Raw genomic sequence first — 24,346 nt, forward strand, 5'->3', positions numbered from 1 at the left:
AGTTTCCTGCCAGATATCCCTTGGGTTTTTTTTTTTTTTTTTTTTTTTTTTAAAAAATGGGAATTTTTTTTTCCTTTTTGGAAGGCTGCTGGTGGTGGTGGTACCATCTCATCTTGAAAGATCTGAACTGAATCTCGTCTCCTTTTTGATCTTAAGTTGTTACCTCCGTGAGAACTGACTTTAAGGTGTTCAGCAAGGCAAACAGAGTGGTCCCCATGCTGCAAAGGAGAAAGGATGACAGTTTCTGAGACTGACTCTTAACAACTCCAAGGTGCCCAGGTTCAAAATGCCTTTTAAAGCATTTGATACCTTCAAAGAAAAATTTGTGAAACCTGGAAAGGAAGGAGTGAAGAACGCCGTGGGAGATTCATTGGGGATTTTGCAAAGGTAAAGTTGGAAGGCAAACTTTGGGTTTATTTCTGTTGTCAATATTTGCGAGATTTTGTGTCCTGCTTTTAAAAATGCCATTTTAATGAGGAGGTGGGTCAAGCCCCTTCTAACTCCAACAATCTATGCCTGTAGGAAAGATACATCAAGAGTATAGGGTTGAATTACGAAATACCAAGACAAGGCTTCAGCTTAGTGAGAAAGGTTAGCACTCACTGGTGATAGTTATATTGCATATACTGTGCTCAGCATTAATTAGAACACATTTAAGAAGGTGATCCTTCATGTTAATTCAATCGTAATGACAAATACAACCAGGCTTTGACTGAAATAATTGTGAGTTTTTCACTTTATTTTAAACTATAAATTAAAATGAAATATTTGCAAAAAAATTAGCTTGTTATATAAAACTATATAAACTGCTTCCTGATTTGTGTGATTTTAAAAAATCAGGGTAATTACAAACTAGGTTGAAGAAGGTAACTTAAAAAAATCAATATTCTTTAAAGCAGAAAATCTCACCTGGTTACAGTGGAAAAATGTAAAATACTATCAATGAATTGAGGGAGATTCATGTCCAAACCAAAAAATAAATCTTTTTCTTTTTCTTTTTTTTTTAAGTAAGACATGTTATTATTGAAAGGAATTTGCCATATGAATGAATTGGTGTGACATTGAAATTTGTGAATTTTTATAAACACAGTAAGTGACTTTTTAGATTTCATAGATTAATTAAAAAGTGGCTTTTATGTACAAGGTAAAATGACTCCTATCTGTTATAAATAAATGTGAAAAATATACTTGCTAAGCTTTTTATGCATTTGAATGATTATGTCTAATCCTAGTGAGTGAAAAAGCCATCTGACATCTCCTTTAATATTTCTATGCATGTCATCTCTTAAATTTTAAAACTTTTGCAGTTAAAAGACTATCTTTAGGCAAACTGAGACCCATTCCACTTCTTGTTTATAACATACATGCTCCTGTCAGTGTTAAATTATCAGTTGCATCACTTGCAATGAGCTTTCATAATAAGAGAATTGGAATGGACACTTTATTAATTTAGTAATCCAATCAGCCCTACATAAATTGTCATGTATAAATTAAATCCTAGCTCAGTGGTACCAGACTAAGCATAAGAGGTGATTATAATAACTTTTTCTTTCAAGATCATTCATAGATCGGTTGAGCAGTCCCCCATAATGTCTTATTGTGGTCCTGCTCATCTGATTAAAAATGCAAAAGAAAGCACAATGGCTTAATTGACTCATTCAAGTGATGATAAGGAAATCTGAGAAAGTCAGATGAAGCTGTAGATAAAAACCATGACTTTAGACCATACTCATCATTATAATCACCAAACTGCCTTATTTGACTACATATATATTTGATTATTCATATATATATTCATATATATATGAAGGAGCCGTGGTAGTGCAGTGGTTAAAGCGCTCAGCTGCTATTCAAGAGTTCTCCAGTTTAAACCCACAAGTGGCTTCACTGGAAAACGATATGGCAGTCTGCCTCTGTAAAGATTTGCAGCCTTGGAAACTGTGCAGCAGTTCTAATCTGTCTTGTAGGGTTGCTATGAGTCTGAATGGACTTGACATCAGTGGGTTTGGTTTTGGCTTTGCTATACATATATTTGACAAAAAAAGTTGAGAATTTTCTTTTCAAAGCCTAAGTTTAATATATATATATATTTAGATGTAATTCCTTTTTTCAATAAGAGACATATCCTAAAAGCTGATTTTGCTGTATTTGAATTCATCTGCTTGAAGATCCTTTCTTTTATCAAAGGATTGGTTTGCTTTGGGAGCTCTGGTAGCATAGTGGCTAAGGCACTTGACTGCTAACCATAAGGCTGGCTGTTCAAACCCACCAGCCACTCCTCGGAAGGAAGATGGGGCAATCTACTTCTGTAGTGATACTGCCTCAGAAACCCAAGGAGGGGTCGCTATGAGTCGGGTCTGACTCAACGGCACATAACAACAACAAATAAGAAAATTAGTAATTTCCAAGTTAAAAATTGAGCTGTGTGTCTCAGACCCTTTGAACAGTTTCCTCAGAATTGTATCACAGGGCCATAGAGAAACTGCTGATACAATGTTTGAGATGTAGAACTCATTAAATAAATAGCAAGAAGCCCTGCAATTGTTAACAGCTCAGCTGCTAACTGAAAGGACCACACTTCAAACCCACCCAGCTGCTCCGTGGGGGAAAAGACTAGGTGATCTGCTCCCATAAAGATTATTGTTGTTGTTGTTGTCATGTGTCATCGAGTTGGACCCGACTCATAGCGACCCCTCCTTGGGTTTCCGAGGCGGTATCACTATGGAAGTAGATTGCCCAATCTTCCTTCCGAGGAGTGGCTGGTGAGTTTGAACCACCAGCCTTCTGGTTAGCAGTCGAGTGCCTTAGGCACTATACTACCAGAGCTCCTAAATAAATTTTAGATTAAATAAATTAAATTTAAAAGATTAAATAAATTTATTGCATTTAAAGGGTCTTGCCCAAAACCTGAGCATTTTTGATGCCATTCTCTCACCTTAAGGAGCTCTGGTAGCACAGTGCCTAAGGTATCTGATTGCTAACCAGAAGATTGATGGTTCAAACCCACCAGCCACTCCACTGAAGCAAACCTGAGCAATCTACTGCCATAAAGAGTTATTGCCTTGAAAACCCATTGGGGGTTGCTGTGAGTTGGATTTGACTCAATGGTAGTGGGTTTGTTTTTTGGTTTAGTCTCTCATCTTGTTGATTTCCATATAGAACCAGTTGACAGAATCCATTTTTTTTTTTTTTTTTTAAATCACAAAGAAATGTTTTCTGTTTTATAAGCGACAAGAGCATGCAGAAGGTATGGGTCCTGCTCCTTTCTCACTTAACTGGCAGTGTAAATCATAGAGATCTAACAGCGTTGGAGACTGAGATCATCATCTAAATGGAATTCTTCAGATGCTTTTTAACCAGTGGGTGTTCTTCATGGTGGTGGTAGGGAGTGCCAAATGCATAGGGAAACGTCTGAGAGCTCGCGCATGGGGCTGATTAGAGTCAGGCATTATTAACGTTCTTGGAGTATAGCCATGGATAAAAAGCAATGAACAATTAATCAGGTAAAAGTACAGTAATATTTTAGATGTGTAGAAAGGAAGATATATTCATAATTCACTAGTGGAGCAGATGGCATAGAAAGCATTAAATTTGGGAATAATTGTCCAGAAATTGACATGCAGATTTGTTCATTTTAAATGACAGTGCTTGTCCTCTAATTGCTTATGTGTAATAAAATATTAATGACACTTTATGATGTTTCAGACCCCAAAAAACCTAAACTCACTGTGATTGAGTTGATTCGACTCATAGTGATCCCTCCTTGAGCTTCTGAGGCGGTATCTCTACAGAAGTAGATTGCCTGATCTTCCTTCTGAGGAGTGGCTGATGGGTTTGAACTGCCAGCCTTCTCGTTAGCAGTCAAATGCCTTAGGCACTACACCACCAGAGCTCCCTTATTATGTTCCAGGCACTGCAAATTCATTCAGTTCTCACAGCAGCCCTATAGGATGAATGCTATTATAATGACAACTTTACAGAAAAGGTGGGCTTGAACTGTCAGCCTTCTGGTTCAAATGCCTTAGACACTATGCCACCAGAGCTCCCTTATTATGTTCCAGGCACTGGAAATTCATTCAGTTCTCACAGCACTCCTATGGGATGGATGCTATTATCATCACAACTTTACAGATAAGGGAATTGAGGTACAGAGAAGTTAAATAACTTGCCCAAGGTCACACCACTTGTAAGTGGCAGAGCTGGTTTCCAAACCAGACATTCTATGTGGTTCTTAATGACCGCCCTATGTGCTATACTACCTCTCTGACCAAGTGTCTTTACTCTTCCTACTAGCTTTCTTAAAATTTAACCAGTTATTTAGGTTTAGGAGATTACTTGGGCTGCAATGTAGTCATCAACCTCTGAACTTATGGCAAGTGTATGGGCCTTTCTCCAAATCAGTTGTAGTACTGAAGATTCTCCAAGGCAAAACCAAAAAAACCAAACTCACTGCTGTCAAGTTGGATCCGACACATAGCAACCCCTCCTTGGGTTTCCGAGGTGGTATCACTACGGAAGTAAATTACCCCATCTTCCTTCCAAGGAGTGGCTGGTGGACTTGAATCACCAGGCTTCTGGTTAGCAGTCAAATGCCTTAGGCACTATGCTACCAGAGCAGACTAAGGGGTAATTCTGGTCTCCTTACAAGTATTTATATCTTCCTCTAGAGAGATGCTACGTGCATTGTGTTTGCCTTCAGCATCCAGTAGTTGTGTATTGAATGCTTAAACCAGAGATACACTTCCTGCTACCTCCACAAAGGCGGGTGGATTAGAGTGGGGCTCTGAGATCAGGCAAGCCTGGGTTCCAATTGCTGCACCATTATTTACTTCCTGTCTGCATAACCTTGGCAACTTGGCTCCCACTCTTGCAGCTGGAGTGATTCTATTAAAACAGAGTCAGATCACGTCTCTCCTCTGCTCAAAACTTCCCCACCTCACTCAGAATTGAAGCCAGTGTCCTTGCAATGGCCTTCAAGACCCTCCATGATTTACAGGCCCTTGAGAAAGTCTCTCTGACTTCATCTCTGGCACTCTTTTCCTGTCTCACATCACTCCAGCTACAGTTTTATCAGAACACCTCAGACCCATTCCTTTCTCAGCTTTTGCACCATCTGTTTCTTTTGCCTGACTGTCTTACCCACAAATAATCTAAATGCTCATTCCCATGTTTTCCTTAATTCTCTTCTCAAAGGTCATGTTTCCAGGGAGGACTTTCCTGACCAACCTATTTTAAGATGAAGCTCAACCTCCTTCTACCCACCCTGCTCCTTTGTCTTCACTGCTTTATTTTACTCCACCTCTGTCTTAAATGGGGCTCCTTAAGAAGCAGAGCCTGAGACAGGGATGCGAGTGAGCCTAGGAGTCACTATGAGTTGAAACTAACTCAACAGCATCTAACAACACAGAATTGAGGGGGCACTTTTCCTGAAAAAATTAAGTGAAGGAGTGAAGCAGAATTATTGTTATTAGGTACCGTCGAGCCACTTCTGACTCATAGTGGCCTCATGCATAACAGAATAGAGCACTGCCCGGTCCTGCAGCATCCTCACAGTCGCTGCCATGCTTGAGCCCGTTGTTGCAGCCACTGTGTCAATCCATCTCATTGAGGGTCTAAGGCACTTGACTGCTAACCAGAAGGCTGGCGGTTCAAACCCACCAGCCACTCTTCGGAAGGAAGGTTGGGCAATCTGGTTCCTTAGGGATACCACCTCACAAACCCAAGGAGGGGTCACTATGAGTCGGAGACGACGCGACAGCAGTGCGTTGCATTGTGTTTGCTACTTTATCAAACATGATATCCTTTTCCAGGGGCTGGTCCCTCCTGACAAGACCAAAGTATGAGAAGCGAAGTCTTGCCATCCTCGCTTCTAAGGAACATTCTGGCTGTGCTTCATTCAAGACAGATTTGTTTGTCTTCTGGCAGTCCATGGTGTAGTCAATATTCCTCACCAACACCATAATTCAATTGCATCAATTCTTCTTTGGTTTCCTTATTCATTGTCTAGCTTTCACATGCATATGAGGCATGCATATGATTGAAAATACCATGGCTTGAGTCAAGCACACCTTAGTATTCAAAGTGACATCTTAGCTCTTTAATATTTTAAAGAGGTCTTTTGCAGCAGATTTTCCCAGCCACACTATGTCATTTGATTTCTTAACTGCTGCTTCCATGGGCAATGATTGTGGATCCAAGTGAAATAAAATCCTTGACAATTTCAATCTCTTCTCCCTGTGGTAGTTAAGATTATGTATCAACTTGGCAGGGCCAAGTTTTGAGTGGCTGGGCAGCTGGATGTATTTCCCATGGTGAGACTGATAATCAACTCCATGATGGAAAAGCTGAGTAACTTTCTTAGGGATGTGATTTAATTCCAGTGCATAAGGAGAAGCAGCTTTTGGCATGCTTGAATCCTACATGTAGTCAAGTTTTTGTTCAGCAGCCTTCCATGTTGTCTGACTATCTTGGGACTGTTAACGGACTTGAATCAATGGCCTGCCATGTGGTTTGGCAATATTGGGACTGTGCTATTTTATTGTTCACCTTGGGTCTGTCAGACTCAGCAGCTAGCGGCTGCCTGAGTGAAGAAAGCCTCAAGCTTCAGTGTGCCGGGAGCAAGAGGCAGAGCTAAAGACCAGGATTGAGGGACCTTCACCCAGCCCCTAGAGCCTGATACTTTGAACTCAGACTTCTAGCCTCCAAAAGTGTAAAAGAATAAACTCCTGTTTGTTAAAGTCATCCACCTGTGGTATTTCTGTTAGAGCGGCACTGTTGTTGTTGTTATGTGCCGTCGAGTCGGACCTGACTCATAGCAACCCCTCCTTGCGTTTCCAAGGCGGTATCACTACGGAAGTAGATTGCCCCGTCTTCTTTCTGAGGAGTGGCTGGTGGGTTTGAACCGCCAGCCTTCTGGTTAGCAATCAAGTGCCTTAGGCACTATGCTACTAGAGCTCCCTCAGACCCATGTATTCCACCTACTGGAGACAAAAAACAAACAAACAAACAAACAAACAAACAGCAACAAAAAAAAAACCCAACTCACTGCCACTGAGTAGCTTGTGACTCATGGTGAACCTATAGGACAGAGTAGACCTGCCCCCCAGGGTTTCCAAATCTGTAAATCTTCATGGAAGCAGACGTCTTCATCTTTCTCCTGTGGAGTGGCTGGTGGGTTCAAACTGTTGATCTTTTGGTTAGCAGCCAAATGCTTTAACCACTGCATCACCAGAGCTCCTATTGGAGACATGGCACCATATAATAGCTATTGGTTTATCGAATATACTGCATCCTGAAGGATAACATTCTATCTTCACAGAGATTCATTTCCAAGTTGGTAGCTCAGTTGCATCTTTAACAGGCTTTCTCAGCCCTGGCAGGCTGCCAGCTCTGAATGGTGCATTTTGTGGCAGAGACAGTGGAACCCATCTGCATGTGCTTAGTGTTGTACCCCTTCTGCCGTAAATTGGATGGCTTGGTCTGAAGCAGTGTTATGTGGGATCCCATGTTGGCAAATAAGATTATACTATGAAAGACCATGAATATACACTGTCATTCATTTCATGTGAAGGCAAACCTTTTCTGATCCTCCTCTTTACTGGGTATAGAAAGAATGTACCAGATCAAGAACAGCAGAATATGTACCTGAGTTAAGTTTGAGGTAGTCCGCTGTCATTCTCCATGATTGTAGTGGACCATACTGGTGAATTAAATGGAGATTTAATGGGGAATAGCCCTGGTGGCACAGTGGTTAATTGCTCAGTTGTTAATCAAAATGTTGGTAGTTTGAACACACCAGCCCTTCCACAGAAGAAAGATGTGGCAGTTTCCCTCCATAAAATTTGGAAACCATATGGGATAGTCCTACTCTGTCCAATAGGGTCACTATGAGTTGGAATCAACTCAATGGCAGTGGGTATCACCTCTGCATCCTTTAAGTTTCTGAAGGTAGAATTAATATGTCTTATTCTCTCCTGTGATATTACACGATCTTTGACTTACTATCATAGCCAAGAATGGCAATTTCAAAGAGTTCAACTTGGCCTTTCGTACTACAATAGCTCTTATTCTACAAGTCAAGGAAACAATGTAAATCTTTTGCCAAACACTATTTATAGCCATTCCAATTATGCATGTGGGAACTAAGGAAATGACCACTGGGTGGGTCTGTGGGCCAGTGGAACCACTGTGAGATTGATGTGGGCCAGGACTCTACTTATTGCCTGGTCCCCATAAGTCTTTCTCTAACAAAGGGGCCATGATGGTGCTGTAGGTCTCAGAGTATCAGCATCAACTTGCCCTTTATCAAAGTGTCCTCAAAATACTGGGCTATACTTCTTTATTCAGTTTATGGGTATACAAGTAAATGACCATAGATTCTTCTGGGGAAGAAATGGTGTGTGTGGGGGAATTACTACTATTATCCCTTGTGTGGGGTTGTAAGGTCCTTTGTCATATAGTAAATCCATTATAGTATGTCTCCTTTAAGCCTTTTTATCCCTATCTTTACAATCTGCAATAATAGTTCTGACATCTCTCCTTAAACAAAAAAGAAATAGGAGAGACAGACCTTTTTATTGACCCCAAGTCTCAGATATCCCCCTATTCCAAGTCCTCAAGTTTCCATTCCTCTGGGGACCTTGGCTTTGGTGTGCGAGACCTACCTGGTCTTAGAATTCCACCTTCTCTGGAGTTCTGAAATTTTTTAAAATAAACTTTTGAATTTGTAACAATTTTAGATTTACAGAAATGCTGCAAAGATAAAGTCCTGTATACTCCTACCCAGTTTCTTCCAGTGCTAACATCATACATTATCATGGTACATTTATCAAAACTAAGACACCAACACTGGTACATTACTATTAATTAAACTCCATATTTTATTAAAATTCCACTAGTTTTTCTACTAATATTATTTTTCTATTCCAAAATCCATCTGGGATTTCACATTACATTTGGTTGCCATGTCTCTTTAGCCTCCTCTGATCTGTCACGGTTTCTCAGTCTTTTATTTTTCATGATCTTGACAGTGTTGAGGACTACTGGTCAAGTGTTTTGTAGAACGTTCCTCAACTTAGTTATGTGGTTTTGGAAGAATACTAGTGAGGCAAAATGTCATTCTTACCACAAAATATGAAGGGGTACATGCTAGCAACATGACTTATTACTAGTGATGTTAACTTTGATTGCTTGGTTAAATAGTGTTTAGTTGTTAAGTTGGGTTTCTCTAATAGCCTGGACTTTTTTCTCCCTTCCCATACTCTATCCTTTGGAAGCAAGTTGCTAAGTTCAACCCACATGCAAGTGGTGGGATGGGGTTGGGAGAGTTCTGCCATTTTTATAATTAAGTTCTGCACCTGATTTTCTGTTCTGTCTGCCTTCCAACTGCAGGATATGGAGAACTCTTTAAATGATGATAAGGAAGCTTTCTGACTATCACAATTTCCTTTGAATTGGTGATTGATTGCCCACGTCCCGCCATTTTGTTTTCAAAGCATCAATGGCATTCAACAGAAGACAACTGACAACTGCACAGAGAAATTACTCTCTCTCCCAAACCTCCCTAACCTCAGAGATATTACACAAACCAGTGCATCCTCTTCTTCCTGTAGCCCATCCCAGTTCACCACAGGTGGAAGTCTTAGCAATTGCACTGGTATCACATGCCAGGAATTGCCAATATTCATTTACCACCAGTGATGGGATTACCATTGGCAACCAGCTAGTGAGCAATCAAACTCCAACATTTCATCCTTAGTGTCTGCTTCCTAGGACTGCTTCCTAGCACTACTCCCTCTTAAGGATGCCCCACCTCAGGGGTTCTGCCCAAGAAGTAAGACACAGAACTCTTCAGTCTTTAGACCCTCAGTCCTCTCTGTTTTAACCATTTCTCATCCTCTTTTCTGCTAGCCTGGCAGCATATTTTCTTACCTAAGGTTTATTTTTTTTCTCCAACTTCTCTCAAATATTTTGACAATAAGCCCATCCTCCAAACTCCCTTAAGTGCAAGGGCCATATCCTCAATAACTACAGAGTGAAGCAGACCATATTGTATTTTTTGACACATGACACTTTGCATGTTAGCACACAGAAATGGTCTCCACTTCCACAAATAAATATGCTGTATCATTTAAAGTTCTTAGTTGCAATCCACACAATCTAGTATAGCTAGCTGGTTTAAGAGGAATGAGATTTAGTAAGTCATGTTAGGAAGCTCTCAGACTCTCTGAGAGGTCCAGAGAACCTGGTCTGAATGCTCTACATCCAGGAAAAAAGCACCAAAGAAAACATTGTACCATGCCACTAGATTATTCTAGATAAAACACATCTACCACAACAGCTTGCCTCAAGTATTTATGTTTATGATCAGATGACAGAAACTCTGCCACAGAGCTACAGAGGTCCCAGCTTCCTCCACCATTGCATTTGCTAGAACAATTCCCTGTATAGTTCATCCTCTTTCAGTTTCTTCCTTCTGTAACAATCTCACACAAGTGCTTTTTGGTCACATGCCTGCCTAACAGCTAAAAGAGAACCTGGGAAGAGTAGTTTTCTCTGCTATGGTGAGGCAGTAGTCATAATATCAAGAGAGGTTAAGGTACTGGCCACCCACAAATGATGCTTGCCTGCTACGTGTTTGCTCTTAGTATAACCCACTGCCATTGAGTCAGATCCAACTCATTACGACCCCTTCTTGGGTTTCTGAGGCAGTATCTGTACGGAAGTAGATTGTCCAATCTTCCTTTCAAGGAGCAGCTGCCTTAGGCACTATACCACTCTTAGTATAATTTTAGTTTTCTACTTTTGATAGAGACGTGGGAATAAGACAGGTTTTCCTTTCCTCTTAATTGCAAGAAAAATAGTAGTGCAAATGTAATGTTAAATGGCAACTGACCTCAGTGTTGGGGAGGCAACAAGGAGTGGTGGGGACTGTAGTAAATTTGAGAGCAATTGTAGCCATGACAGAATGGAATCCTAATAATGCCAGATCTCCAGATTTTTCAAAATAAGCCAGAAACTCAAGGTTTTTTTTTTTTTTTTTGGTGTCGAAGAACAATCTTCCAATTTTTAAATGCTGGCAGTGAGTCTAAAACAAAATCAAAAATGTAACACACATCAGACCACACAAACAAAACAGAGTTACGGGCTAGATCTGACCTTTGTGCCATCAGTTTGCCACATCTGGCTTAGGCTTTTGGAATAAAAAGGCCATGGATATTGTCCCCCCCCCCCTCCACTTTCCATATAATCATTCTCTGCTAGAGAAACCAGCATAGGTTAACATCTCAAAAATGGTGAAACTGCTGGGTGCGAGGGATGCTTGGTTGCTGGCTTTATGGAGTTTATACTCTGCTGGAAGAGAGCAATATTAACTTAAAACATTACACAAATCTAAGTGTTATGAAAGTCTCAACTGGGTAGAAGTTGACCAGGTGCATTTGATTGAAATCCTTTTGGATCTGATTCACTGCAAGTCACACGATGAGAACCTATCTCAAGGCCCTACCTAACTCTGGGGGTCGACTTTTAAGTCTGACCTCCTTTCCTTAAAATTCACCATTTATTGATTATGAATCAAACACCAGGAATTGTGCTGAGTGCTTTCTAAACTGTCTTTCATTTATTGTTCACAGTAGTTCCAGTTCTCTTTTACAAGTGAGAGTACTGAGGCTCAGAGAAGTTAACTAACTTGCTCAAAATCACATAGCTAATAAATACCAGTCAGGATTCGAACCCAGAAGTGTCTGCCTCCAGAGCGTGTCCTTTAATCCCTCTTCAATATTGCTTCTCCAGAACCTTTTAAAGAAGCGTATTTAGGCAAAGTTCTTAATATTTGCTAGGTGTTTTCTGATTGGTTCCCTTGACATAGGAGAATTCTAGGTGCTCCAAGTTGGGAGAGATGTCTGGTAAGAGCTTGACATCAAATCTGGGTTGTGTTGTAACTTCACCCTGAAGCTGGGTGACCCATGGACAAGTCTCTTCACTATTATTCTGAGTCTCAGTCCCTTGAACTATAAAGTGAGGATAAATCTTACTTCTCAAGACTATTTTCTGCATTAAAGGATTCAGTAATATATATAAAAAATTATATAAGCTCATTGCTGTTGAGTCAATTCGACCCAAAGCAACCCCTCTTTGGGTTTCCAATGCAGTATCTCTATGGAAGTAGATTGCCCAGTCTTTGTTCCAAGGAGTGGCTGGTGGCTTTGAACTGCCAGCCTTCTGGTTAGCAGTCAAATGCCTTAAGCGCTATGCCACCAGAGCTCCCTGAAAAATACATTGATTCTGACTCATAGTGAGCCCCCCAATGGGTTTCTGAGGTGGTAAATATATACGGGTCCTATATATTTTATATATAATTTACTTGATGGCAGTGAGTTTGTTTTTTTTTGGTTTACATGTGACCCATAGAATTTCCAAGGCTGCAATCTTTACAGAAGCAGACTCCCACATCTTACTCCTGTCTGTTTCCAAACAAGGTCATATTTAGAGGTACCAGGGTTAGTTCTTCAACACATATTCTCAGGAGACGCAATTCTATCCATAACACTATAACTGGGGAAGTAAATGAACCATAATTTTAAAAACTCAAAAAATTATCGGCCAGTTCTGCTCACTTTGTGCTGGAAATGTTCATTTTCTTATCTGAAAGACAAAAGCAAACAAAGCTTCCTTCCTAGTTACGGGGAACATTTGAACTGTAAGTAGTTCAGGAAGCAACTAAAGGCTAGTTAGCATACCTTAAGCAATTAGGACCCTGGGGCTCCAATGTTTACAGGGCAATTATGTGTGTGGACAAGGGTTGTTCACCTTCAGAGCCTGAGAAGGACCAGCAGCCCACAGGCTGCAGCTACTGATATCTGTGGAAACAATGACAAATGTCACCCTGTTCTTTGATCTAAAAAACTACAAGAAAGCGTGTAAGGAAAGCAGGGTGGAATAAACAACTACTACAGATAATTAAAGTCTTCCACTTCTTAGGAAAGAAATTATTTTTTTCTCCCTTATTCTTAACCACCACCACCCCCCCCCGCCCAGCCACCACTTTATAAGACAAAACAAAAACACAACATACTCCTCAAAAACTCACTGCTGTTGAATTGGATCCGACTCATAGTGACCCCCTCCTTGGGTTTCCAAGGTGGTGTCACTGAGGAAGCAGATTGCTCAATCTTTCTTCTGAGGAGTGGCTGGTGGGTTTGAACCACCAGCCTTCTGGTTAGAGGTCAAGTGCTTTAGGCACCACGCCACCAGAGCTCCTGGGTAGGCATAAATAGATCCTTGTTGTTAGCTGCCCTGACTCATGGTGGCCCCACGCACAAGGAGGTGAAACGCTGCCTAGTCTTGTGCAAGCCCCTTGATTGGTTGTAGATTCGACTGCCATGATACATAGGATTTTCACTGGCTGCTTTTTCAGAATTATATTGCCAAGTCTTTCTTCCTAGTGTGCCTTAGTCTGGAAGCTCTGCTGAAACATGTGCAGCATCATATTAACACACAATCCACTACTGACAAAAGAGTGGTGACTGTTCATGTGTTGCACTGGCCAGGTATTGAACATGGGTTCCCCACATGAAAGGGGAGGATTCTAAACTCTCCAAGTAAGGAGTGATGTCTGGAATTGATCTACCAATTCCATTCAGGGAAATGATTCATTGTGTCCTTACTGTGTTCCTGGCACTACACTGGCTACTGGAATGAAAGTGAATAAGAAATGGGTCCTGCACTCAACATGCTCACAATCTATTGGGGAGACCTTCATTCATGTCCTCAAATCAGTAAGTGTTTATTCAACATCTGCTCTGCTAATGAAAACAAGTAATTATACTTTATGATGATATGTACTCTCATAAAGGGAGGTACAAAATGCTAAGAAAACACCAAGGATGGTGTAGGCTTAACCTTTTGTCAATGCCTACTCATTTACTCTGTAGCAGTATAAGTTCATTTACAGATTGAAGTTGTCAAGGATTTCATTTTACTTGGATCCATAATCAATGCCTATGGTAAGCAGGAGTCAAGAAGTCAGACTATATATTGTACTGGGCAAATCTGCTCCAAAAGAGCTCTTTAAAGTATTAAAAAGCAAAGATATCATTTTTTAAATATATATTTTTATTTTATTTTATTATTCATTTATTTATGTTAAGAGTTTGTTTTACATTCAATGTCACGTGTACATTTAGTTTCACTCCCCATTTACCATACCCAACCCTAACCCAGTCTCCTGCCCTCCCTGCCCAGTAACCCTCCCCCTGTGCCCCTCATAGTTATGCACTCCTGTTTGTCCTGCGTTACCTCCTAGCCCCTCTGGTGCCCTGTGGTCTATTGCTCCAAGGGATGCATTTCCATAGAATATGTGGGTGTGTCATCCTGGGTTGAGTGGTCTGCATGTACATATTGTTAACTATTGGGCTGGGAGACAGCCCCTGGGAGTGAGTTTTATTCCAGGCACAGAATGTATTCCAGGGCCACGGTATTGGGGATCTCAGCAGACTCCATCTGACCAGTAATTCTGGTCATTATTGAGTTTTTGGATTTTGTTCCATGCTTTTCCTCCCACTCTATCCAGAATCTCCATATTTGATCCTTTCCTGAGTGGTTGGCATTGGTAGCTCAACACTATCTAGTTCTTCTGGTCTCGAGGGCCATCGTGTCCTAGGGCTGATTACTTCTAAATGTCCTTGTTTTTCTGTACTCTTCTTCACTTCTGACACTAGGAGACCATTAGGTGCATCTTAGATGGCCACTTGAAAGCTTTTAAGACCCCAGTCGTTACTCATCAATGTAGGATGAGGAACAAGACTTTTATGTATTTTGTTGTGCCAATTGAGTCTGGTGTTCCCCAGTACTATGGTCCTGAGATGGGAGATCCGTTGGATCTCTCTCCCATAGTGTCTAGGTGTCTGTGAGGGATTGCTCTGTGTCTATCTTCTATTGTTTCTGTAAGAATTTCAGGTATTTTGTATCACTGATATCTGTGCAAAATTAGCCTATGCTGAATCTATCTTTGGTCTAGAGTATACTCCTGTTCACTGACTCTCATCTGGTCCTCTCAGTGTTTATCTCTAGGTTGGTGTTTGGCATGATCAGTTGTGGGAGATCAGAAGGGCAGTGCTTGCACAGGCAGACATCTTGGGGGTGGGTGGGAGGACATGGGAGGGAAGGACACAGGGAAGAATAACTACAGGGAGGAAGTGGGAAGAGAGCTGTTACATTGTGGGGAATTGCAGTCAATGGCACGAAACAAGATGTATATGGAAAACAAATTTGCCCTGTAAACTTCCACCCAAATCATATATATATTTTTTTTTAAAGAGAAGTTTCTTGTTGTTAGGTGTGATCGAGCTGTCTGTGACTCATAGTGACCTTATGTCCAACAAAATGAAACACCGCCCAGCTCTGTGCCATCCTCAGAATTGTTGTTATCTTTGGGCCCACTGTTGCAGCCATTGTGTCAACCCATCTTGTTGAGGGTCTTCCTTGTTTTCACTGAACATCTACTTTATCAAGCATCATGTCCTTCTCCAGGGACTGGTCCCTCCTAATAACATGTCCAAAGTACATGAGATGAAGTCTCACTGTCCTTGCATTCTGGTTGTACTTCTTTCAAGACAGATTTGTTCATTGTAATCTTTACAGAAGTGGATTGCCACATCTTTCTTCTGTGGAGAGGCTGGTGGATTTGAACCACCAGCATTTCAATTAGCAACTGAATGCTTAACCACTGCACCACCAGGGCTCCTGCCATGAAGACTACAGCCTTGGAAACCTATGAGAGAGTTCTACTCTCTTACATGAGGTCACTATGAATTGGACTCAACTCAGTGGCACACAATAATAACAGTACATCTACTGAGCTGACCTGATGATCAAACAGGATAATTATATGAAAGTATAATACAAATATTGGTGTAGTTATTATATACTATCTCTACTCTTGTTAATACTGTTTGTTGTTGTTGTTATGTACTGTGGAGTCAGACCTGACTCATAGAGATCCCTCCTTGGGTTTCTGAGGCAGTATCACTACGGAAGTAGATTGCCCAACCTTCCTTCCAAAGAGTGGCTGGTGGGTTTGAACTGCCAGCCTTCTGGTTAGCAGTCAAGTGCCTTAGGCACTATGCTACCAGAGCTATAATAATGGAGTCTCTGGGTGGTGCAAATGGTTAATACGTTTGGCTGTTCACTTGAAGATCGGAAGTTAGAGTGTTCCCAGAGTTACCTTGGAAGAGATGTCTGATAATCTACTACTGAAAAAAAAAATCAGTCATTGCAAATGTTATACAGCATAGTTCTGCTCTGACACACATGGGGTCATCATGAGTCACAGTTGCTTTGATGATAACTGTTTATTATAATAATGTGTCTATATTTTATAAAAGCAAACAAACCCAAACTCATTGCTATCAAGTCGGATCCTACTCATAGTGACTCCTCCTTGGGTTTTGAGGTGGTATCACTATGGAAGTAGATTGCCCAAATTTCCTTCCAAGGAGTGGCTGGCATATTTGAACCACCAGCCTTCTGGTTAGCAGTCAAATGCCTTAGGCACTATGCCACCAGAGCTCCCGTGTCTGTATTAGGGCATCAGTTTTCTATGTTAATCAAATTACATACAACTAGATGCCAGAAATTTATGGAGACCATGGAGGCTACACAGAATAAATAGTTGTCTCTCTAAATGACTCTCAGAACTCACAACACCAAGGCTCAGGATAGCAGAAGGGATTCATGGAGTTATTGTGAGGATTAATATAATCAGAATAGCTGGAATATGTTGCATTTTTGCTATATTTCAAGTTCTGTTCTAAATGGTCTAGATATAATACTTCATTCATAATAATCCTCATAACCTCATGAAGAAAAAAATATTACTATAATTCTCAGTTTATAAGTGAAGAAACTGAAGGCCAAGGAGGTGAAAAACCAAACCAACCAAAACTCACTGCCATTGAGTCAATCCCAACTCATAGCAAGCCCTCCTTGGGTTTCCAAGGTGATATCACTACAGGAGTAGATTGTCCAACATTTCTTCCGAGGAGTGGCTGGTGGGTTTGAACCGCCAGCCTTCTGGTTAGCAGTCAAGTGCCTTAGGCACTATGCCACTAGTAAAGTAAGCCCGAATCATACAGGTAAGTAAGTGGAACAAGTAAGTGAAAGAGTCAACATTCAAACGAGGCACAATGACTTTTGAATTGGAAGTTGTTCAGAGAAGAAATAAGACACATATAATGACTTCAAGTTTTTTACCTGAGCAACTATAGGAACAGAACTGTCATTATTTGAGACAAGAAAGACTTTAGGAATTTATCCTATTTGGGACAACTCAGTTGGATGTATTAAGTTCAAGACACCTGTTATATGTCTCAGGATATGTCAAATAAGTTTGGATATGAAATTTGGGAACTATCAGTATATATATGCACTTAAAGCTCAGAGACTGGATGAGATTGCCTATAAAGTGTAGCTAGAAAACATAAGAGGTCCAAGATCTAAGTCCTTGAGCACTCTGGGTTTGCATATTGAGGAAAGAAGGAATCCGCAAAAGAACCGAAAACATAAGAAGTAGCTGGAGAATTAGGAAGAAAATAAAGTGAGAGTGGTTCCCTGGAAGAAAATTAAGTGGTCAAGTAAGAACTGATGATAGGTCAATTAGATGAGGACTGAAAATGACCTTTGTATTTAGCCATGTCGAGGGCATCGACAACCTTAAGACTAGTTTTGGTGGACAGCTGAGAGAACACCTGATTGAAGTGGGGCCAAGAGAGAGTGGGAGGAGAGGAATTGAAGACAGTGACTTCAGACAACCCTGTCAAGGAGTTTTTCTAAAAATGGAAGATGAGGAACGAGAGGAGAATAGCTGGAGGAGAAAGTGTTTCAAATTTTATTTTAATAGTGGAGAAATAAGAGCATATTTGTAGAATAATAGAAATGACCTAGTAGAGGAGAAAATAATTGACGTTGAAGTATGGTAGGGATGAGGTAGTTTCTGGCATAATATACATGAGTGGCTGAGTGGAGCTAGGATCTAGTCCCCTGATAAAGAGGTTTCCCTATACAATTACATTATAATAATAGCTTACATCTATGCTTCTAGAAGAAGATAAGTAGAAGAGAAGAGAAGGCAGAATATATCTGCATAAATGTAGATAGGCAATGGTGGTAGATTGTTGAAGTTCTCTTCCGATCAGCTCACTGTTCTTGTATTATTTAGCTTCTAATCTAAGCTTACCAGTTGAAATCAAAGTTCCTTCCTTTGCTTTTACCACTGCTCTTCACTTTTATTTCAACAAAGCATGCATTGTCCAGTAATTATAGCAGCTTGTATTAATCCACTGGAGATTCTTCTGTCTCTCTTTTTCCATTAAAACTAAGAGTTGGAAGAGGGCTGAGAGCATGTCTCATTCTTTTTTGTTCTATAGTATGTAGTACAGTGCCTGACACACAGAGTAGATACTCATTAAATATCTAATGTACTGAATTGGATCTGGTATATTTATTTCTTTAGGTTGTTGCTGTTGTCAGGTGCCGTTGAGTCAGTTCCGATTCATAGTGACCCTATGTACAACAGAACAAAATGCTGTCCAGTCCTGCTTCATCCTCACAATTGTTGTCATGCTTGAGCCCTTTGTCACAGCCACTGTGTCAATCCATCTCATTGAGGGTCTTCCCCTTTTTCCTTGACTTTCTACTTTCCATGGTATCCTTCACCAGGAATTGCTTCCTTTTGACAACATGACTAGAGTACTGTAGACAAAGTCTGGTCAGTCTTACTTCTAAGGTGTGTTCAGGTTGTACTTCCTCCAAGACAGATCTGTTCATTCTTCTAGCAGTCCATGGTACATTCAATATTCTTTGCCAACACTGCAACTCAAATCCATCAGTTCTTCTGTGGTCTTCCTTATTCATTGTCCAGCTCTCACATGCATATGAGCCTATTGAAAATATCATGGCTTGGGTCAGGCACACTTTAGTCTTCTAAGTGACCTCTTTGCTCTTTAACACTTTAAGAGGTCTTTTACAACATGTTTGCCCAATGCAATACATTGTTTGATTTCTGTTTTAAATTTTATTGTGATTTGGGTGCAAATTTACAGAATAAAATTTGTTTTACATTCAACAGTTCATGTTCACTTGATTTCATGCCCTTATCACCACCCCCAAACATAACAAAATCATTTGATTTCTTGAGTCTTCTTTCCATGGGCATTAATTATGGATCCAAGTAAAATGAAATCCTTGACAACATTAATCTTTTCTCCATTTGTCATGATGTTACTTGTTGGTCCAGTTGTGAGGACTCTGTACATTTGCTTTAAACCTGATCTTACTTTAGGTATAAAAAGCAGCCAAAATTATGTTGATTGGCAAATAATTTGTTTAAATATAACTATTCTACTGTATTAGCTATAATTGCTGAATTTAATATTCATGAAAATTTGTAAGCTTTGCTTATTTTTACAAGACTTGGACCATATTTGGCCCATGGCACTGCCTTTCGAAGGGTTATAATATGTGACAGGATGAATGAACAGATAGGGTTCATTTTGCCTAATTCCTTTTTTTTTTTTTTTTTTTTAAAGAGGGTAAATCCACTCTAATGGACATAATATTATCATTTCATCTTATCATCTGGATAAAAGGAACCAGGGAACCAACTCCTCAGAAAAAAGATCCATACCCAATTTGATACATGTTGTGCTAGAAGATCTACCCCTCTACCTCCACCTGTTTGTCAGTTTGTTGCACTGTGGCGATTTGTGTGTTGCTATGGGAGCTCTGGTAGCATAGGGGCTAATGCACTTGACTGCTCACCAGATGGTTGGCGGTTCAAACCCATCAGCCACTCCTCGGAAGGAAGGTTGGGCAATCCTACTTCCGTAGTGATACTGCCTCGGAAACCCAAGGAGGGGTCGCTATGAGTCAGGGCTGACTCGATGGCACATAACAACATGATGCTGAAAGCTAAACTACCAGTATTTCAAACATCATTGGGTCACCCATGGTGGACAGGTTTCAGCAGAACTTCCAGTCTCAGACAGACTAGGAAGAAAGGCCTGGTGATCTACTTCCAAAAATTAGCCAATGAAAACCTTATAGATAGCAGCAGAACATTGTTGATGTAGTGCTGGAAGATGAGAAGATGGTTCAAGACCAGGCACTGTTTCGTTCTATTATATATAAAGTGTCTATGAATAAGTGCCAGTTGGACAACTGTTAACACCACCACCTCTACTTAGCATTTTAATGGGACTTAGAGAGAGAGAGAGAAGAATCTTCCAATGGGTTAATTTTTTTTTATTGTATATATTTTCAGTAAGCATCAAATGACATGAAAATTAAAGTCAAGCATAGGAGGTAGGTGTGTCATGCATTGAAGATGAAGTCAATCAATACATTTTCAGCAGGAAGCTCGGTACATTATATTGTTAAGAACATAGACTCTGGACTTGAATCTGCCTCAAATGACTATGTTTTCATTCCCCAGCTATAAAATGGGCATGATAATAACCTCATGGGGTTGTAATAGGATTTACATATTAATGCCTACAAAAGGGCAGCACAATATCCTAAAATAAAAGATTTTAGCCATTATGATTTATTAAAATGATAATAATTACTTTAAAAAATACAGGCAGCATCCTATTTTGGGTTTTCCTTTTCCTTCTTTGTACATTTTTTTTGGGGGGGTGTGCATGCCTACTTTTAGTCTTTCTTCTCTGTTCATTCTTTCTCTCGTGTAGAAGAATCGATGGGACCAATGAAGAAGAAGATAATATTGAACTGAATGAAGAAGGAAGGCCAGTGCAGCCATCCAGGCCAAGCCCCCCACTCTGTGACTGCCACTGTTGTGGCATCCCCAAGCGTTACATCATCGCCATCATGAGTGGGCTGGGTTTCTGCATCTCCTTTGGTATTCGTTGCAATCTTGGAGTTGCCATCGTGGAAATGGTCAACAACAGCACTGTGTATGTTGATGGAAAACCAGAAATTCAGGTTGGTATCAGTCTATGGTGGGATTTTGACCACAGTTGGGTAAATACATTCTTTGCATAGTGAAATAAAACACTATAATTCATTCACTGATGTGACAAAAATATAGAGTGACTACCATGTGTCAGACACTGTGCAAGGTGATGGGCATAGAATGGTGAGCAATACAGAGACAGCCTTTGTCCTGATGGAGATCTTACATAAGAAATCATAATTTGGGTTGTAGGTGCACAGGATGGTTGGGGTCTAAGAAAGGAGGCCTTGTCCAGACTTTTATTGTGAAAGATATCCTAAATAAATTGATGACTGGACATGAAAGATGAGGAGGAATCTGCCAGACAAAGATTTTGGTGGAGTGGAAGGAAAAGTGTTTGAAAAAGAAGGAATATCAAGTATGAAGGTCTGGAGAAGAGAGAGAGAAATAGAAAGAGAGGGAGAGGGAGCAGGGGGAGAGTGAATGGTATGTTTTAGGGACTGAATTTTACCTTTTCTTGTCATGGACCTCTTTGGCAACCTGGCATAGGGCCTGAACCTTTTGTCAAAATAATCTTTAAAACTCATAAAGTAAAACATATATGATTATAAAGGAAGCCGTATTAAAACACAGATATAAAAATATTTAAAAATCAAATTCATAAAATAGAAACATATGAGCATCTTCTGTAACACATTAGATGACAAAATCCAGCAATGGGTCTAAAATTTACTGTAATTTTAAAGTTTAAACTATAAATGATAATTTGAAACATTGACAACTGTAATATGATATGAACATATTTATTATTCCTCTTGGTGACAGAATTACAGGTACTGATAATACTTGTGTGTTTGCTGCCTACATTCACGATTGAAGAAAATGCTAAATTGCAGTTAACAGTTGGTGAAATAATGAAAATAAAGATGTCAGTTTTTTCCCACCCAGGTTCACAGATCCCCAGGATTCCATCCATAGACTTCAGGTTGACAACCCTTGGTAGGAAGGGGTTCCAAGTTTACCCACCCAAGCTCATCCTCTATTTGGGGCAACCATCAGGACACTGAGGTAGCAAGGTAAACAAGTACCAGATCGTAACAGGCCTGGGGAGTCATGTAGGGAGTCAGGCACGGGCTTTAAACAGACAGGTGATCTGTGTTCCAGAACACCCACTGCCCAATAGGAAGAGTCCAGATTGAAGTTAGATAAGAGTGGAGGCAGGAGGCCCAGTGCAGAGGCTGTTGTGGTCATAAGCAGGTATATTTCTGTTATCGCTTAAATAGTATGAATCACTGGAAAGATAAAATCTAGTTTGTTTCTTAAATGACATCAGAAGCCCAGTTTCCATCTAGCCAATTCTGACTCACAGCGAGCCAGGTGTGTCAGGGTAGAACTGTGCTCCGTAGGGTTTCAATGGCTAATGTTATGGAAGTAGATAGCAGGACTTTCTTCGGAGGTGCTTCTGAATGGACTCCAACCCGAGTTTGTTAACCATTTGCACCACCCAAGGACTCCTCTCTCATGGTAAGCCTAGACACCTACTGAGGGTATGGGAGAAAAACCAAACTGAAAGGCATGTCCACTGTATACTCAATAAGCATGTTTTATTCAATTGCACATATTCACAATGGAATGACTCATGTGGAAATCAATCCATTTGCAGAGAGATAACTTTAGTGGTTTTTTTTTTTTTTTTTTTTTTAAATTGTGATTTGGGTGAAACATTACAGAGCAAATTCACTTTCCATACAGCAGTTCACATACACTTTGTCTCATGACATTGTTTACAATTTCCCACAATGCAACAACTCCCTTCCCACTTCCTCCCCATAGTTACCTCTTCCCTGTGTCCTTCCCTCCATGCACTCCTGTCCCCTGAGTTGTCTTCCTGTGCATACACAGCCCTTCTACTCTCCCATGATTGGTCTCTCCAAGGAGTATATTCTACCTAGTGTAAATGTTCACCTCATATGCCTGTCTTTTGTTTGGCTGGAAGCCACAGGAGTGGGTTCAGTTCCAGACCTGAATGGCAGCTAGGGGCCATAGTCTCAGTGGTTCCATCAGGCTCTGTCAGACAGCAAACCTGGTTCCCCCCCGTTTTTTTTTTCCCCCAAATGATTTTGAGTTTTGTTCCACATGGTTCTCCCACTCTATCCAGGATCTCCTACATAAATCCCCCTCCGAGTGGTTGACAGTGGTACCTGGGCACCATCTAGTTCTTCTGGTCTCATAGTCACATAGGCTGAGAATTGCATGGGTTACCAGTTCTTGGACTAATTGTTTCCATGAACCTTTGGTTTTCTTCATTCTTCTTTGCTCTGGATGAGGAGACACCCATCATTGTACCTACATGGCCGCTTGCAATCTTTTAAGATCCTAGTTGCTACTCACCAGAGTAAGATGTGGAACAATGTTTTGTGTAGTATGTTATACCAATTGAGCTTGATGTACCCTGTGAGTATAGTCCTGAGACCACAGGTCCAACTCCTTGCTCCCTCTGGGTAGCTGGCTATGGCCAAGAACTGACTACAATCTTATCCCTTGTCAGGTCCACTATATACCTGGGAATTCTTAAAGAACATAGCAATACACTTGTAGAAACATTGTCTGCCAACCCTATACGTGGTCTTGGGCACACTTCCCCCTGCATAGACATACCTACTAGTTCAGCCTGTTCACCCATCTATCCACCCATATATCCAAGTATGCCTTCATTGACAACACGGTACTGTATGTGTAAAAGGGTTCATCTTTGTTGTCTGTGCCTCCCATGCACCTCTCCATGTCTTCCTCTTCCTCAATGCCACCATGTTGATCACTCACGTTTGGTACATTGCCCTTCAACTTGCGGAGAGACAACTTTAATAATTCTCTGGACCTCACCCATATTTGGAGAAATATTTAGAACAATTCGCAAACCACTGTTCTGTAGGCTGTGCTATGAAAATGGTGCTACATGAAATGGGGAGTGCTGGGTCATTCAGATTAAGTGAGTGTCTTCCGTTGGCCCTATCCAGAGCCTTTACTGGGTGGTGTCCTATGGCTCTCCAAGAGGAAGGTGTGGCATTCAGTTATTTCCAGGACTTACCTGATCACAGAAGACTTTCTTTCAAGGCTGCATCTATTAGCATCCCCTGGAACAAACTCCTGCCAACTACTGGTTTGGGAAAATGTGATTTAAATCCATGAAAAAGAAGTCTTTAGTTGGTCTATAGGTTCTTTTTTTTTTTTTTTCCCAGCAAAGAGATTATTCTTCTACAGGAGAATAGCACCATGGAGATTTTTCTAACTCATCTGTTTGATGCCACAGTGCTGAACCTATTCTAAAAAAATATCCTGGTTTCTGTGTGTGTGTATGTGTGTGTGTGTGTGTGT

The 24,346-nt window shown here is 40.6% G+C and overlaps 1 protein-coding gene across 1 annotated transcript in view; it reads left to right on the forward strand.

Moving 5' to 3' along the window:
* The first annotated feature begins 286 nt into the window (after positions 1-286).
* The window catches only part of SLC17A8 (solute carrier family 17 member 8), an 85,896-nt gene continuing 61,836 nt past the window's right edge, over positions 287-24,346 (forward strand). Inside the window, exons 1-2 of the mRNA XM_042781828.1 lie at positions 287-387; positions 20,748-21,004. Coding sequence (XP_042637762.1) covers positions 287-387; positions 20,748-21,004 — 358 coding nt within the window. The remainder of the gene's footprint in view (positions 388-20,747; positions 21,005-24,346) is intronic.

The sequence above is a fragment of the Orycteropus afer genome, unplaced genomic scaffold (assembly GCF_000298275.1).
Source record: "Orycteropus afer afer isolate SDZICR_OR568_19922 unplaced genomic scaffold, OryAfe1.0 scaffold00177, whole genome shotgun sequence".
Lineage (NCBI taxonomy): Eukaryota > Metazoa > Chordata > Mammalia > Tubulidentata > Orycteropodidae > Orycteropus > Orycteropus afer.